Genomic DNA, 19,479 nt, shown 5'->3' with positions numbered 1-19,479 from the left:
TTGGAGTGTCTGTTTTTAATATTGAATATTGTGTCTATTTTTACAAAATGCATATGGATGGACACTGCACATAATATACCAAAATAGTAGTTTATACAATTTTCATCTGTCAGATTGTTCAATCTCAGGAATGGCTGGACCGATTTTGACGGGACTTTCACTGAGAGACAGCAATTATTATCAGGATAAACTCTCTACTTTTTCATATAATTGTGATTCATTCATGTGTTTAAGTATTTAAAAACGGCCATACCTATTTATATTAGGTATTATTTAGAAGTATTGCATCTTATAAAAAATAAAAAATATTTAATCTTGAGGAGTAGATGTATTTATTTTTGTTATTCAAAGTGTTCAGACTTAATTTATTGATAAATTAATAAACATTAAATATATTTTTTGACTAGGCATAAAAATTTGGTGGGTGTCTCGGTGGATTGTATAAATTTTGCATTTCGAAAGACGGAGGCTTATTTTCTTCTTCTATTTCCAGATAGCAGCTTCTTACAATAACAAGACAGTAAAAAATGACCACTGAAAACAAAAAAATACATAATAATTAGGTAACTAGTAGGTAGTAGGTACATAAATAACATAATATAATAGTTATGTGTGATTTATGTAATTGTTTTATAAATTAGATCCTTAAGATAGACCTTATAGTTCAGTGCAATGAAATACCTATGTAAATATTTTTTTCATTTAAATAGTAAACATTAATTACTATCAATTACCAAGCGCTATCTATTGGCATGACGCGGACGGGCAAGCTAGTGACGTCACAATATGTTCATAGCGATTTTGTGAATGTTAAATACTTATATTTTGTAGATACCCGACTTAAAATGCTTAAACGTAGTTAGTTTATTTAACAAAGTTGAGTTAGGTCGGATCTTTACCTAGACATTTTTATCATAAATTAACACAACGATTCTTAATATTATTCCCTACCTCTTATGTTTCTATAGCAAAATATATTTAACAATAATGCAAACATAAATTTGAATAATTTAAGTAAATACCAACCGCTCCACATAAGTAGCATCAATGTAACAACAAAATGTAGAAAAATCGTTGATACTACAACATTAGCGAGGGCCAATAATAATAAGAACAACCCAGCTCTAAAATAATCACGCATAAACTTTGTATTATTCTGAAATTAAAAATATATTACAGATTACAACTTAATATAATAGAATGTACGAAACTAGAACAGTAGGTAATTATGAAAGTATGCAATGCTATTATGTTTTGAAAATAACACGCATTATTAAACAAAAAGCTTTACCAAAATACACCAACCTTATGCACACCAACAATTAGAAGAATACAAATAATTATGTTATAAATAAACACTGTTAGCAAATACGCATGTGTTATGTATAAGCTTATGGCAATTTTTTTCAATTCCTCCGGTGTATGTTCCGTATATGTGGTGTCATCCTTTTTTTCGTTTACAAAAATTATAACTTTGTACAGGGATAATGAAATAATGGCTAATGCGAATGTACACAAGACCTGAAACAAGAAAGTATATTATTTTAAACACAGTATTTAGGACGATTTGTACAGTGAACAACAAAAAAATAATTCACATAATATATTCATAATTATTCATGTAAGACACAATTAAATAATTGAATAATCATAATAATATGGCAATACTACGTACTTTGGCAAATGCCAAATGTCAATGTCACCTGTCACTTGTCAGCCCTATCTAAAATGGGAATCCCTTGTCTTGTTGATGTTGAATGTTGACCCTTAGTATTTAGGTATATTTGAGAAAAGCTTAGAATGTACTTAGCGTAATAAGTAATAAGTAAACTAATAACAAACTTCAATATTACACACTGAAAAATGATTTTGTCTATTATTGTTTATTACCCAATCTATATAATAATTATAGGTACCTACTTATTTTTCACATACTCCTGATAGAGTTAAAGAGGTTATCGAAGACTGCTCATACACAACAACAACATCTCTTATTTAGATAAAAAGTACAGCTAATAAATATAAATAATTAATCATAATTACTCACTGCAGAAACATATCCGATCGTCAGCGATCCCTTTCTCAAGGAAAGGCAAAAACAACACGATTTGAAAGTAGGGAACAACTGAAAACCCATTTTACAATCATATACCAACAGTTAAAGAACTAGTCAATAATATTATTACTTATGTCTCTTGATGGCTAATGCACGTACTAATTAATAATTTCGTTTATACCTAAATTACACCATAGCAATTAATTTTCACACAAAACTTAGTTCGCTGCAAGTAAGGTGTAGCCGGGTTGTCATAATATTATCGTTGTATTCTTATCAGATAGGATTACAAACGCGGTGATAACGCTGACCGATTTAGTAGAAATATTTTGATGCAATTTTTTATTAGCTTGCTAGTTTAGCTAAACCAGTAGTTTGTTTAGGGGCACTTATAAAAAGTTGTAATGACCTAAATCTCTCGGTATAACTGTATATTAGGTATATACTAGACAGATAAGTAGGTACTAGGTACCTAGGTATTGTATTTTGCCCATATTTTTATCAGAATCCAGCGTTTATTTATAGCATACCTATTCAGAGATAACATATAAATATGAAATGTGTTATAATGCTGCAATAGGAAGAATATCGTAATTCCAGCTAGGTAAATACCTAAAGTTTAAAAGACTAAGTATCAATACCTATGTTATGTTATTGCTTTTTTTTCAAATTTACAATTATCTTAATTCCTAAGTATCAATGTTATGCATGTTTGAAGTGCAATTATTTTTTGCAGCTACATGTAGGTATTTAAACAATTAAGTATAGCAAGGTGTCTCCAACAAATAAAAAAAAAAAATTATACCGGCCGAATTGATAACCTCCTCCTTTTTTTTGAAGTCGGTTAAAAATTACATCTCTGTAAGTAAATACGTAAGTACATTATAATATTATAGAAATATTAGGTAGGTATATTAAGTATTATTGTGTGAATATCGTTTTGCAATGAAATAATATTTACAAGTAGGTATAGAGCTAATTTAATTCCTAAGGCCCTACATTTTTCATAAGTCAATTACTATTCTTACCTATAGGTATTCGTAGGCATTACAAATTCCCTCTGTTATTGCCCATTGGTCGTAAATTATTATTTTATCATTTTATTTATCCATATTACAATCATCCACTAGGGTGCTGTAAAAACTATACACCACAACAAACGCATAGAACTCTAAAACTGTAACACAAAAAAATAGAAATTACCTAAAACAGAGGAATAACATACCTATTACTGACAGGAATACAACTTATATGTAATTTGGTTGTAGAAAGTGTGGTATTCCGGTAGGCCACCAAAAGTTTATTTCTGGCATAAGTCAGGATAGAAGCTGATTGCTGATCAGATCTATATTTCTTCATGAGTATAAAGTATTTGAAAACCATACCCCAAACAATTATAGAGTAAACTAAGAACAGACTCGTTTGTAGGTAAGTGTTTTTGAATCCACCAGTACATATAGAAAGCATATTCTTTCTATAGAGAAGAACCAAACACTTAAATTTTAATTGATATAATCTATAATATAAAAATGAATCGCAAAATGTGTTGGTAAGCGCATAACTCGAGAACAACTGAACCGATTTCGTTAATTATTGTTTTATTACTTTTCTTGAAGTACGAGGATGGTTCTTATGGAGAAAACGTAAATATGTACCACGGGCGAAGCTGGGGCGGACCGCTAGTACCTAATAAAAATAGATCAAAAACTTACCGACAAATATTAAAATACCCAAATACCATCCGATAAGCGATTTGTGTACACTACAAAGTATTGAGAGAAACAACATTTCCGTAAACCATGTTATAGAGCGACATATTAGATATTGTTTCAATAAGTATGGGATTTCCTAAAATTAGACAACATCCAATTGAGAACAAAGACAAGTTTATGTGGCAAATATGTAGAGTTCATATGAATTAAATACTTTTTACGATATTGTGTCCCGATCTGAGGCCGTATTATGACCTCCTATTTCTAGAGAGTAAGCCGTGAATTGAACTGACTGGAAAATCAATATTATGAACGCAATAACCAGCCATGGTTAATTTTGGTGTACTTACTTAACTAAGAGCCAGCGCGCACTAGCAACTTTGTCTCCGCAACTATTTTGTCTCCGCAACTACCTATTTTGTCTCTCCCACCCATGGGCTAGTATGAAAGTGCGCGCACGTAGCTTAGCTACGCAACTCCCCATACAATTGATGGGAGAGACAAAAATAGTTGTGGAGACAAAGTTGCTCGTGCGCGCTGGCTCTAATATTATGAGTTTGCCAAAAACTGTCGAGAATAAGCTCTGTATTCGTTTTAGGGGAGACTTATTCGATAAACCCCCATTCTGTTTCTAAATTGAGAATAAGGTTTGAGAAAGCTCACGTCACATACAAAAAATTATTTAGCAGCATATAAGCATGGTTTATTTAGTAATTACCTACATGGGAATGAAAATGTTTTATCTATTAGCTACTATATAGGTACCCATAATTTACGCTATATATACCAAAATAATAATTATAAATCTTTATCTGTTTGTTCCAGCTTATCATCAAAATGGTATTGGTAATACATATTTTCTTTGAATTATTATACATCCTACTAATATTATAAATGCGAAAGTTTGTGAGGATGTGTGTGTGTTTGTTACTCTTTCACGCAAATAATACTGAACCGATTACAATGAAATTTAGAACACATATAGAGGGTAAATTGGATTAACACATTAACACATTGATTGATTAACACATTAATCGCAATAAAACATATTCTATTTGATTCACTCCAAATTTCGTAAATTCAGATCGACGGTTTCCCTTTGACCAAGTCCCAAGCTGATTGTCAGGTTTCTGACAAGCTCACTGCTTGAATCTCTTATTAGGTACATATTTACACTAAGCTGTAATGCTATTTAGTTTTACAATCTGTATGTTTTGTGTATGTTTGTTACGGTTTCACGTGAAAACCTTTCGATGGATTTTTGAATGATATTCAGTTTCGATTGTATTTTTCGGGATAGATTTAATTTCTTAATACAATCATTACATACAAAAGACTAATTTTCGCTTCTATACAATCCATATACAATCGTATGAATTCACTAAGGCCCTGGGTATAAGTTGCGTTATCTGTGGTATAGGTAAAGCATTCACACTAAACAAAAAAGGAAGGAATCTAATTAGTAGCTTACCTGACATACTCCAATACCCAAATGAATTGTGTACACAAGTAGCAAAGATTCGTTAATAATTAGCACTATATACGAATAGTATACTGAGTATGTATTGTCTCCAGGTGACTTTCCTTGAATAAATAAGGTGCCGAGAGGAAAAGGCTTTCCAATAAGAGACTCTAGCAAGGCTGTTGAGAATAGAATGACGTCGAAACTTGTTCTAAGCTGAAATTAAGAAAAATTGACATTGAATAGGTACTATACAGGGTGTCCCACTATTGCTCCCTAAGCGCGAAGGGACTTGTAGTTTTGCATACACTGTAGATCACGTAAAAAATACTTAAACAAAAAAATTACGTCAAAAATTTTTTGTTAAATTTTTCCTGTTAAAGCATCTGAACATAGGCTTCTTTTTCCAGAGCGTTTATCCAAATTTTAACATTAAAATTGAAAAAATTACTAAAAGGTATGCTTCTACCTGACCTATATCTACAATACTTTACATTATTAAACAAATATTAAGACAGGGCTTAAGTTTTATTTTAAAATATTTGAAATATAATGGTACATAAAATATCAGAATTAATTTACTTACCAACGTCCACACAAATATAAGTAAACATCCATTTCGTAAAGGGTACAATAATAAGAACTTTCTCACTGTCGGCAAGATTACTTCTATATTAAGACACATAACTGAAACGAAAAGGTATTTATTAAGGTTCATGAGTAAAAATATTATATTCGGAGGTAAATGGTAATTAATTCAAGCCTATCTTGAAATTTCCATTCAATCGTTTTCCGTTCACCCGTTTTATGGCAAAAACTTAGTTACCTACTCTTACTCTACTAGAGTTGTTACTATTTTTATCAATATTAAATACTTATCTTATTATTTATCTATATAAGTCTATTTAATAGGTGGCATTGCTTACCATAAATAATTATAAATGTTTTATCGTAAACCCACCTACTTACCAAATTAAAATTATTTATTATGAGTTAATACCAAATATCTTGTCATTCATAAAATAGATATGTATCTATAAAATACCTCTATTTATGTCTATTTACAATTATCACAGGTTTTTGACAGTAATATAGATAATGTTTATGGCTCCGTAACTCTATGTCATTGGAATTAAAAAAAAGGTTGAGTTTTTACTCAGCTTCAACATGAAAGTATATATGTTACAGGAAATATGTATGTAATCCGTCATTGTATACAATTCCTAGGAAATGTATACAATTCCTAAAATCGTACGGAAATGTGTGAAATAAATTATTTTATACACATTACCTAGGAAATCTATACATTTCCTAAATAGCTATCGGAAATGTAAAACATTTAAGATATTGATATGTCGCAGGCAAGGATTGGACTAAAGCAAAGGGGGCGCAGGACTTAAAAAATTTTTGATGGAGTTGGTGTCATTATAACACCTATTTATTATTGTTTTATCGTAAAGATTACGCTTATATAAGCATGTTTTATAGGAACAACTTTTCTCTAAAATCAAAAATAGCAGAGATATTCGCCCTCAAAGTTAGGTTAGGTTAGCCGTTAGGTTAGGTTAGGTTAGGTTTGTTAAAAAAAAACTACACAGAAATAGGAGCCCCGCGAAGCGGGGCTCCGTCGACGAAGATCGAACGATCGAAGATAATAATATGAACATAATATTATTACAATTTTACGGTATGACTGTTACCCGATTGTATCAATAAGAGCTATAATAAAAAAAAAATAACAACGTGTTTTATTACAGAAAGCATTTACTTTACACATTTCCTAATACGATATAGGAATTGTATACAATTCCTAGGAAGATTATACATTTCCTAGGATATGCATGCATTAAATAGTTTTTTAAACAATATTTTATACATTTCCTAAATGGTATCGGAATTGTACACATTTCCTAGGAATTGTATACAATTCCTTGATTTCATACATTTCCGGTAACATATACACACTTTATAGTTTATACACAAAAGTGTGCACAGAAGTATAATACTTACAAATGGAATACGAAGTTATAAAATAAACTTTTAGACTGGGATTATATTATATCCGCCAACATGGATAATGAATAAATATAAATTATTATACCTAGTAACAGGCAATTTTTTTTCCGTTTCTTAGTTAATTTTTAAATCATTTACCAGACACATTTTATTCTACAAATTACGTGGTACATAACTAATCTGTATTTCATTCTATACTTAGACTTTACTCTAGATTTTCTTAAAAAAACCCATTTTCATATCTTTTTGTTTTTTTTTTTTATTAATTGATAGAGGATGACATAGCTTTAATGTTGATACCTACTAGATGGAGTAGCTACAATCGAATAGATACATTACGCTTAATGCAGTATTTAAAAGCAAAAATTTAGATTCGTGTATCCGTGCATCTCATTGACAAAAATATGGCAGGATGAAATTTATAAATGAATACCTAAGAATTAAGCTAAGAGTTATATTAAAGAGACAAAAGTATTATGTAGAGCTTTATCACATTTTTAATCATTAAATTATCTCAAGATAAAACGTAAGAAACTGCGCACGAACATTTTATATTTATCAACATTTTTTATGAAATGTTTCCAAGTTGATTAACATCCTATAAATTGCTGTTTCATTATTTGGAATTTGTGTTTATAAGAAAATATAATATGATATAATATCACCTTACTGCACTTTTTGTTTTTTAGTTCAAAACTTCAGTCTTTTTTAAATCGAAATAAAAATATTTTTACGACTGATATTTTTATAGTGTTTGAAACAAAACTTTTTTAAGTCTTTAGAAACACATACAGAATAGTTTAAAATGTTATTTCTATCATTACAAAACAAATATCTACATAAAACTAATTCAAAAGATGATCTTGCAAACATAAACACTACAGGATTCAGAATAATTTTCCTACATCCTTCTTACCTTAATTACATTGATAAAAAATCCACATAACATCGCCAAATTATTGTATTTACCTTACTATTGATAAGATATAATTATCGACACTCAGATAAGACGGATATTTAGTAAATTCTTCTCAACGTGTAAGCAGTCTCGTTTAGTTTTTATTTCATTGAAATGGATTGTTTGCGAGGAATTATAAATAGTGACTATGTGTAAAAAAAAATAAATATATGCGTGTGACAACAGCAAAATGAGCCTTAGACTCAAAATTGTTGCGATATTTAACAAAAATATGAAGTATTTACAAAGGTAAGGCCTTAGACAATACTACAGTATTCTATAAAATATATTAATAACAAACCTAAGTTTCACTTCAAAAACTAAAATTTATGAAGTGATGAAGTGAAACTTCTTTATCGGGGTTGGAAAAAAATTTAGTGTAACATTTTTTCGTTACGCGTGACATTTTTCCGTTACGCGCCAACCTTTTCTTATCCCTACCACGCGTGATTCGACGTATTTCTGTAAAGTTGCATGTAGTAAATTATTTTTTGAAAAATAAGGTCATAAAGAAGGTTCACTTCTTACGTGTGTACACTAGTACACGTACGTACATTTTTTTTATAAGATATCATTGTCAGGGTTACTCAAAATGGAGAAATAAACCATCCACGCGAAAACCGACATCTGCACGGACGGAGTCGTGAATGGAAGCTAGTTAAAAATAACTTTATTTAGAGGGAATAGAAAAACATAACTCTCATTTAATAAGATGTTGGTAATCTAATCGTTTTAATTCTAGCAAGATTATGATTGATGACTTTCGGTAGATAAATTGAGGCCCGAATAATTTGTCATTCCGTGGTCATTACATTAATTTAAAATAATTATTATGAAAGTAATTCACCTAGTTCTATTCTATTGTAGGTATATATTGATTTTTAATATAATATTTAATTATTTAATATCGTGAGACCATATTCTGTCGGTGACCTTTTTTATGCTCGTGCAAAAAAAAAATCTTCGATGAAATGATTAGCATCCAACAGATGAACGGAAAGTGCAGTTTGTGTTCACGGCAAACTGCAAGCGTTTGAGTTTTGACGGCATCCGTTTTTGCCCTAGGCTGGTTGCAGAGCTTGACCGACCGTCAGTGCTTACGTCAGTCGCGCTTGTCATATGTATGGAAATTCACAAAACCGTTCATAGCTAGACCGACCACACGCACGCGTATTGTCATGCGTATAGTGTCATATTCATACACAATACACATAGTTGATGCGTATCGTCAGGACCGACGCGACGGTACGTACTGATGGTCGGTCAAGCTCTGCAACCAGCCTTATTATTGACTACGACCAAGAAGCTTATATACTGCGACGAGTGACGTCGACGCGTGTGGCGACGGCTGAAGTAGCCTCTGCTGTTTGCAACTTGCCGTTCGTCTGTTAGAACGCTTAGAATAATTGTATTTGTCCATTTCACGTCCATTTGTATTACCACAGATAATGTGTACTTATTATTAAAATTAAAAAAAAAACGTTAATATTTATAATAGGCTTTAAGCACATCTTTATTCGTTAGCGTGTCATATATGCATGTAAAGTTCCTTTATTATAAAACTAGCAGTCCGCCCTGGCTTCGCCCGTGGTACATAATATTTACGTTTTCTCTACATAAGAACCGTCCTCGTACTTCAAGGAATATAATTAAAAAAGAATTATCGAAATCAGTTCAGCCGTTCTCAAGTTATGCGCTTACCAACAAATTTTGGGATTCATTTTTATATTATAGATTGTCGTCAATATATCTTGCGCGAAATTCCTAGATAGTTAAAATTGCTTTTAAGTACAGATAACATGTATTGTTGCGTAATTATTTTGTATATTCTATTCTTAGATAACTGTTACCAGCTGTTTTGATTTTTTTTCATTGATATTTTACGCCTTAGGGCACAATCAACACCTTTATCATCATCATCATCAGCCCATATTTATTAATTTTCTCACGGGCCTCCTATCACCTATGAGGGTTCCTGCCATGATGCTGGTCGAGGTGCTGCGCAATTGCAGATGTCATCTCGCCGACCTATTATTTCTCGTCGACCTTTTTCCTCGAGATGCTTTGTTTCATCGTTTTATATCACGATTCACTTCACTATTTGCACTTTGCAACTTTCTATGCAAAACACATAACAGTCAAAAAAAGATCAGTGAATGTACCAACCCAATGATCAATCAAAATTAATGTCCTTTATATACCAGGCATAAGTTGTATTATTATGGACATATTTTTGAATTAAACCTTCCACAAAGTAGATTAATACATAGTTTAAATATGTAAGATGTATGTGGCTTTACATTTGTCTTTTTTTCAGGTTAAATTGGCCAGAATTGAGCAGGTACTGCGGATGCTGTCCGCTCTCGGTCGGGATCTCAATTAGATGTTTTCTAAGTTTGGTAAGTGTGTTATTGATGAAATTAACGCTATTGATAGTTTATCGACATAAATAAGTAAATTAAATTTTAAGCACAAGTAACCAGACTGTTTAAATTTATAAAATTAGGGCTATCGAAAACTTTTCTGTCTACATATACCTATATGATATTTTATATAATATAAATCTCGAAGAGAATAGAGAATTTCTGAGATTTCTCGAAATCTTTCGCTTAACTTAGGAAAAATGCCTGAGCTGCGTAATAAATGAGAATATTCAACATCTTCCTTGATTTCGTGGTTTCTCTAGAAATTTCTCGAAATGTCTTTTCCCTGCAACTAAACATAATTTAAATGCAAGAGACCATAAATTTATATGTCCCATCTTCTCTGCCATACTTTATAATTTCCTCCAAGTATCTTTGTTATCGTGATCAGTTTTATATTTTCAAAAGAAAATAATGATGAAAATCTACATTTTTGAATAATAAAATCATTAGAATCTGCGCTCTTATCGTCTGTGAATAATATAAGACTATGTATAATTTTCAGGTTAGGATTATGGCAACAGTGACATACAGCGTGTATATTCTTACCAGGGTATTTAACACGAAATGGGCGTTACATTCTGTAAGCATTATATTAGTTAGTCGGGAAGAAAATATCACGCTAACGGACGATGATTTACTTTTTATACACGATACAATGATATCTCTCATCGTGTACGAGATCATGTGGATCACTCTGAAGTTCCTGCACGTTTGGGCAGTGCTTGCTACTATGTTTTCAATATGTTGTGTAAGTTTGTTATATTTTTAGTAGTATAATGTGCCAGCTAGAAATTTGGTTAAACGTGAATGTAGGTCCATTAAAAAAAGAAACGACTTGTGTCACTCGGGGACTGGGGCGGTTGCGCTATTGCATGCTATGCCTTCAAGCCACACCTCCGCCCGTCGTAGTGGGGAGCGTGAGGTTTTTTCGTTACGGAATTTCTCGATTCGGTCCCCACGCTCAAAGCCCGCGATAGAAGCTATGCAATAGCTTAATATCAAACAAAATCTAACTTTTTCTTAAAAAATGTGATACTTAGGCTAATTTATTTTAGAAATTGGATATATGCGATATAATTGCAAATACATGAAAAATTTGATCTTGCAAACCAATTTTACTCCGCTTCGCTGAAAGGACTCCCCTTAACTTAACTATTAAAAGAAATATATTTAAGTAAAGTAGCTGCGCTCCGCGGTTTCGCCCCCGTTGCTCCGATCCTAAGAGCAACGTCTTAGCGTGATGATATAATATAGCCTTATATAATATAGCCTTCCTGGTTGAACCGGCTATCTAACACCGAAAGAATTTTTCAAATCAGACCCGTAGTTCCCGAGATAAGCGAGTTCAAACAAACAAACAAACTTTTCAGCTTTATAATATTAGTGTAAGACTAGCTTCCGCCCGCGACTCCGTCCGCGCGGAAAAATTAAGAAAAATTAAGATTAAATTTTTTTCTACGTATTTTTCCGGGATAAAAAGTATCATATTTTATGCCCAGGATAATAAGGTATAATTATACCAAGTTTCATCGAAATCGAACCGTTAGTTTTCACGTGATGCCTTCACATACAGACAGACAGACAGACAAAAATTTTTTTAATCACATATTTGGGTTTGGTATCGAACCAGTAACACCCCCTGCTATTTATTTTTCAATATTTTCAATGTACAGAATTGACCCTTCTACAGATTTATTATATGTATAGATAATTATAGATAGTCATGATTAAATTTAACAATTTTATTTCAGAAAAAGCCTCGATTGTTGCAAGTGGCGTTCTATATAATCCTCCCCAACTGGATGTTAGATATTCTTAATATGGTCTCTTCCAAGTTCTTCCTCAATCCAATCTTTCAAGTAATCTTCTTGGTAGATATATGTAAGTATTTTCATAACACAATTATTTATGTATCATGGTTTTTAATTTACATTAATTAATATGAACTTAATACATTAAAAATAAAAAAAACGACGTGTGGCACTCGGGGACTGCCGCGGTAAAGGCATGCTATGCCTTCAAGCCACACCTCCGCCCGTCGGAGTGGGGAGCGTGAGGTTTTTTCGTTACGGAATTTATCGATTCGGTCTCCGCGCTCAAGGCCCGCCATAGAAGCTATGCAATAGCTTAATAAATAAATCATTTTTTTAACTTAAAACATTTTAAAAATTAGAGCGACCCAGGCTCCGGTGAAGAACTGTTTCTCAGGAGCCTGTATCTTCCATTTACAGTTACACGACACGAAAAAAATCAGAAACAATTTAAATAAAATCAATGAAATAAATTCTTTATTTTCCTACTATTTCTCATCTCTCTGTTGTATTCCACTTACATTTAAACTACATTGAACTACAAATTCGTAACATTAATTATTTTATAAATTTATAAAGAATAGAAAAAATTCGATCACGAGGCGGGACTCGAACCCGAATCCTTTCGCGCCATTCCGGGGCAATATAAAATTCAACAATTAATTATTTTTTCCAAATATATTTTTTTAAAATTGTTTGGTAGCGAAATTGAAAGAAGAGCCATAATTTAATTACCTAAAAGAGTACAGTAAAGTTAGTGGATAGATATTCCTCCGATCTCTCTTTGTATGCTATAATAATAGATGATAACTATTCTTGCTTTCAGGCTACGACGGCTACAACCTCATGGCAATTAACAGTCTCTACAAGCAAATGTCGCGAAAATCAAGGATCGTACCAGGCGATGATCTCAACAATCAAGACAACAGTCCAGAAACTCCGACCACAACAGTCACACCGTTCGCAGAAACAACACTTTATCAATGTGTGACTTGCTACAATTCCGTTCCCCTTGAACATAGATCTGATGTAGTAAATATACCACAAGTGAATATACCAATAGAAACACCTGAAGACACTAATAATGATGCTGCAGACAATACGCAAGAAAACAACGAAGAGAAGATTTTGAATTTCAAAGATGGCCCTATTATTTTTAACCAGGAACAACTTGAAGGTGAACATTCTTAAAGCCATGAAACGCTGGATTCATTTAAAATGAATAGTTAATCTAATATATTAGATTCAGTAGAAAGAGGCAGCGTAAGATAGGGCGGCTAGCAAATGATTTTAATAGAGCGACCTCTGAATGTGGTAGTCACTAAGAGAATAATTCCAAAACCAGAATTTGAGGAGTATATACTTTGGAAATAACATATCAAACAAATTAAGGTTGAATAGGAATATTAAGAGGCTTGCACGCAAAATGATCAATGCAAAATAAAGAATCTGCAGAGTGTACCAGTGTATATTATACGTGTGTGTTGAAAGATCTTGTTATTATTATAAACTCAGTGGAATAAAATTCGCATTTTTATTACATTAAGACAAAGTAATTTTGATCATAAGAGGGGTTTTCAAAGAAACTAACAGCTGGATTACATTCCTGCATAAGAACATTACCTTTCTGAAAATGTTTACTATCTGGTTCAAAAAAATAATAATCTATGTAGTTAAAAGATTAAAAGTTTATTGTTTTATTACAGAAGCATTATGTACTAGATGATTTTGAATCCGTCACAGTATGGTCAGTACAATTTTCAAAATATTTGTCTTTTTATTAGTTTTCATTTATTATACTGAAAGTATTGTTGAATATAGATAATTAAACTTATTTATAGATATACAATGTCCTTGCAGTATTTTATCTTTATTAGCGAGAGATAAAGAAAGAGTTCTCAAAATTGTTGTTTTTAATCTGGACGTTATAATTATTCTTCCTAAACATAATTTTATCTGAGGAATTTATCCTTAGTTCTATAATATTACAACTAATGAATTTTAGTACTTTTTAAATTATTTCAAGCTTTTTAATATTATTGTAGTATGATAAATACATTCATAACATTCATTGTTTACAACGCATGGAAACGATAAGAATACTGCAATATTGCAAATATAATCTCTATTCAATTAGGAATTTCCTCTATTACAATTACATAAACATTTTCCCAGATATCTGCTTCCGCAATAATTATTAATGACATAAATAATAATATTGCATTTAAAAATTGGCATCCCACAAGGAGGTATTTTAGGTCTTAACCTCTTTATGTTATTTACTAATGACTTTTCTTTTAGTGATATTAAGTATATGCTTCCTTAAAATTTATTTGAAAATTTGAATGAATATTATGGTATTATCTGCTATCTCCTTTCGAACTGAGCGTCTAATTTATCTGTTGTTATAAACAGTACTATTGGATATAATTAGAAATCTACAGATAACAGTTTGCACGAAAATGACGTAGTATTTAGCAGACATTTAAGTTGATAATTTTTCTGCGAAATATTCGCGAATTTATTTCGTCATAAACTGTACCTACTTACGTTATCCTTCAAAATGATATTATTTTGAATTTTCCTTTTATAAATTTATCATTCAATTAAGATTTTTAATCATAACTAGGTATCATCCCTACTAATAATAAAAATGCGAAAGTAACTCTGTCTGACTGTCTGTCTGTTACGCTTTCCCGCTTAAACCTCTCAACCGATTTTGATGAAATTTGGCACAGACAATCTTTAGACCCTGAGAAAGAACATAGGCATACCTTTTATTGTGAAATATGTACCACGGGCGAAGTCGGGGCGGACCGCTAGTTAAAAATATAATAGATACTATATTTAAGTTAAAAGTTTTAAACCTAAAAAAAGGACGATAAAAAAAATCTAACACAAAAGGATGAACGCAAAACAAATTCCCTTTGACGTCAAAGGTTTATATCGATTTAATAGCCATATGAATAGAATTACACAGTGTGGGTGAAAATTAAAATAAATACTGAAGTGATAACATTGTATCATCAGTTGTCAGGACGTGTTGTTGATTGAAACATAGTAAAATGGTTTTTGAAATTCCTGAGCTTGGAAGATGTTGCTTTTGCATGCCTTTACGGAGGGGTATTGCTACCTATGGATATGTGAATATCGTAAGTACCAAAAACTGTTTTTTTAACCGACTTCAAAAAAAAGGAGGAGGTTATCAATTCGGCCGGTATATATTTTTTTTTTTTTTATGTATGTACACCGATTACTCCGAGGTTTCTGAACCGATTTACGTGATTCTTTTTTTGTTCGATGCGGGATGGTGTCGAATTGGTCCCATAAAAATTTTATTCGGATAGGCCCAGTAGTTTTTATTTTATGAGCATTTTTGTCTGTAGGTATTTGTAAATTTTGCAAGTGCAAGTTTGAAGTCGGTTGTTTTTAACGCAGTTATCACTTGTTGTTAAAAGTTATATTTCTTTCTTGAAAGTATGATAATTTATATATCTATCTATAAAAAGTGATGGTTTTAATGGAAATTCTTGGCATATTAGCAACATGTTGCTTAAAAATCTATAAATTACTAGCGGTCCGCCCCGGCTTCGCCCGTGGTACATATTAACGTTTTCTCTACATAAGAACCATCCTCGTACTTCAAGGAATATAATAAAAAAAGAATTATCGAAATCGGTTCAGCCGTTCTCGAGTTATGGAATTACAACGAAAAGTGGCATTGATTTTTATATATTAGAGAAGAAGAGAAGATTAATTTCCTATTTTAACTAAGTATTTTACATATCTATTCATGATTGGAGTTTGATGAATCATTCTGTCTATTATTATGTTGATGCGTAGAAACAAAATAGGACTCACAGATAATAATTGTTATTTTTAACGTACAAATTATTTTTAGTTATTTGGATGATTTCTATAATATATAGCTTTTAAAGCGTAAATGAATGGTAGAATGTAAAGTTTTTCCTATACTTTGCTATCAGCGAGTAAAGATGAGGAAGGTTAATGAAACTATAAAATAAACACATTATACTATTGTAAATTATAATACGAGAAGATAAAAATGTAAACAGTAACTGGGGCCTTAGACAAAGTAACAATTACAAAACGATAACGAAGTTAGAAATCGCAAAAATGTATGGGATTGACATACGCCGCGTTAGATCACGTGGTCTATCTATGTCAATCCCATACATTTTTGCGATTTCTAACTTCGTTATCGTTTTGTAATTGTTACTTTGTCTAATACAGTCAACTTCGCTTTACTTCAACTCTTTATTATATTAGCGTACAAAATTCGAATTGAATCCATCAGTATTGTGTTGTTTCAAAAGTGCTTCTAGAAGAAGTCTAATTGAATAAATAAATGTTTGAGTTTGGAAGAGCGTTGCTCTCTTAAGGTGCATTTATACTAAACGAACATAGAGCTAGAGCAAAAGCATTCTTTCGTGATCTTATAATGTAAACGATAACTTGTTTTCAGTATTGTTCAGTGTTAGAACATTGCATAGAATCTTCGCATTCTTTTCGAACGCACTAAGAATAACGAAAGAATTCTCTACGCCTGTTTACACTAAAATATTTTTTGTTAGTTAGTTTGATATAGTGACAGATCACAGAAGGAACATTCGCTCATTTGATCTAAATGCACCGTTAGTAATAAAAATGATTTATGTGCCATCTAAATCTACTGGTATTAGATCTTAGGAAACTTATTTCTATTGTCTTTCGGGATTTTGTTTCCATAATATTTATGGTACGAATGGGGCTTACCTAATTGACCATCATATCTTTTGGATAAGTTAATAACCTCCCAACTCAACTTTAAACATCTGACAAACGGGTTTTAAAGATTTGTAATAATTTAAATTATAAAACGACACAAAAAAAGAGTGTTCAAGTATGTTTCTCAGAAATGAATGGGAATTCACTTTTTGCAACACATTTAAAAGATGAATCTCAATATGAGGAAATAAAAAGATTGTCTGTTTGAAATTTCGTTTATAGTAATTAAAATAATAATTTAGTTATTTCGCATCATTAAAAAATTCACTTACGACAGAAATCTAAATTATTTTTATACATTTATCTATTAAATAAATAAATTCCTGAACAGGTAGTCCTGGAGAAAGCAATATATTTCTAAATGATGCTGGACAAGGCTAGTTTTCATTAAAATTCATGTGAATATTTTTTTCTAGGTGTGGTCAGCTATTATGATACTATTGCTCGCACATTACAATCCCTTCTTGGAGTTTGCGTTCTTATATTCAAATTTACTTTTGAATGTAGGATGGGAGGCGTCGATAGCACTCTACAGTATTGACATTGTTGTAAGCCTTGTGCTAGTAGTTGGTGCGCATTTGGTAAGTGTTTAGAAGATGAAGATAATCTTCTTTTTGTATTTTTAAATTTGATTTAATTTGATATTTAAGATGTTTTTATTCAATCACTTAGCTAATGATAATTTAGACGGGAAATGAAAACCACGAAAAATATTAGTCTGTTTTCAAGTTGGTCTACAAAACTTTTAAAACTGGTCCTTTTTTTATTACATATCCTTAATTTGTAAGATTCTTGAATATTACTTTTTTGGTCCAGAATACTTACCTATACAAGTATGCACTATACACATATAATATGTAGGAACTGGTAGGAACGTACGCCACAGATAACTCGTGACCATAAATACCTAATTAAGAAAAACTATTCGATGAGAACTATTAAATTTTATCCGTTTTTTTCAGAAACACGTAAAATTGCTGAAAGCGTACATTTGCTACGTATTGTTTTCTTTACTTGTGTTGTTAATCTTAAACCTGGCCGAATTCTACAAGACGAATTATATTCTAATGGAGATTTCAAGTTTAATAGGATTCATTATCAGTGCATGTAAGTTGTGTTATTTTCATTTTATAAATATTATGTTTTATTAATAAATAAATTTAAAAAAAGTAGATCTCATTGTCTGAAGTAAAGTTCCCTGAATTTTTTTACCGTTTGAAATTATCAGAATATATATTATTATAAATACTAGCTTACCGCCCGCGTCCTCGCCCGCTTTGTCGAAAACCTCATAAATTATATACTAAAACCTTCCTCTTGAATCACTCTATCTATTAAAAAAACCGCATCAAAATACGTTGCGCAGTTTTAAAGATTTAAGCATACAAAGGGACATAGGGACAGAGAAAGCGACTTTGTTTTATACAATGTAGTGATGTTCTGTTTATTCCACATAATACGACTTAATGTTGTACACTGTACAGGATTCGAAGACGCTTCTTTAATTTTCTTTTTCTTTAATAATGAAAAACTAATGCATATAAAATTATTTTTCCAGGCATTCACAGCTACACATTGATATTAGTGCAGAGTTTAATAAAGAAAATCGAAACAGCAACACCGGCAGATGGCTACCAGAATCAGCTGAATCAATTTGTGACTCTGGAAGACGGTGAAATTAACGTGAAAGAAAATGACAGTGTTGCTATACCTGTAGAAACTTAAATACAATAAAAACGTAATATTAATTCAACTTTGTTGGACAAAGATCTCTTAAGATTTCCAAAATAATATCACGTTTGCTGCACCAAAAAGACATGCCAAAAACCTATGATATATTTTTTAGGTTTGCCAGTTCAAAAAAAATACCAATTTTGTGGGTAAAAAAAACAGTATTTTTAAAAACTTGATATTATCTACGAATGAAAGGAAAGGTGTGTTGTGTGTAAAATGTAAATGTATTTCTTTAAAGTTAAGAATGTATGAAAGCTAATCGGTCGAATAATAATAATAATAAGAGTATTTATTCTTAATGTCTATATTAATTGTTTAGTATTGTTATATTATATGTATAGCATTGAATACAATATTATAAAAAACTTGTAGTTTTACTGAAATGATGATCCTCTTACTTAGTTACAATATATTTTTAAATTAAAATCAGTAAACAAAAATGAAGAGCTTTTAATTGTTTTATCTTCATCATTTACTACGTTTTATTATTCAGAAGAAAAGATAATGATTTTTGCG

At 31.2% G+C, this 19,479-nt stretch overlaps 3 protein-coding genes across 3 annotated transcripts; 2 read left to right on the top strand and 1 right to left on the bottom strand.

Annotated features, from left to right (window-relative positions):
• Positions 1–308: 308 nt before the first annotated feature.
• LOC123697598 lies at positions 309–10,186 on the bottom strand. Its single transcript, XM_045644141.1, has 10 exons — positions 10,154–10,186; positions 9,520–9,589; positions 5,817–5,917; positions 5,240–5,452; positions 3,769–3,904; positions 3,085–3,233; positions 2,048–2,125; positions 1,306–1,521; positions 1,027–1,156; positions 309–534 (listed from the first exon to the last, which is right to left on the bottom strand). The coding sequence occupies exons 1-6, from the start codon at positions 10,184–10,186 to the stop codon at positions 3,157–3,159; spliced, it is 630 nt and encodes a 209-aa protein (XP_045500097.1). The 3' UTR covers positions 309–534; positions 1,027–1,156; positions 1,306–1,521; positions 2,048–2,125; positions 3,085–3,156.
• A 1,036-nt stretch (positions 10,187–11,222) lies between these two features.
• Positions 11,223–13,812, top strand: LOC123697457. Its single transcript, XM_045643980.1, has 3 exons — positions 11,223–11,378; positions 12,382–12,511; positions 13,268–13,812. The coding sequence occupies exons 1-3, from the start codon at positions 11,286–11,288 to the stop codon at positions 13,630–13,632; spliced, it is 588 nt and encodes a 195-aa protein (XP_045499936.1). The 5' UTR covers positions 11,223–11,285; the 3' UTR covers positions 13,633–13,812.
• A 1,665-nt stretch (positions 13,813–15,477) lies between these two features.
• LOC123697328 lies at positions 15,478–19,255 on the top strand. Its single transcript, XM_045643800.1, has 4 exons — positions 15,478–15,593; positions 17,646–17,810; positions 18,192–18,336; positions 18,788–19,255. Exons 1-4 carry the CDS (start codon positions 15,507–15,509, stop codon positions 18,952–18,954), a joined length of 564 nt encoding a protein of 187 aa, XP_045499756.1. The 5' UTR covers positions 15,478–15,506; the 3' UTR covers positions 18,955–19,255.
• Positions 19,256–19,479: the final 224 nt, after the last annotated feature.

Source organism: Colias croceus, chromosome 14 (assembly GCF_905220415.1).
Source record: "Colias croceus chromosome 14, ilColCroc2.1".
Classification (NCBI taxonomy): Eukaryota; Metazoa; Arthropoda; class Insecta; order Lepidoptera; family Pieridae; genus Colias; species Colias croceus.
The sequence above is the reverse complement of the archived record's forward strand: the minus strand, read 5'-3'. Positions and strand labels throughout refer to the sequence as shown.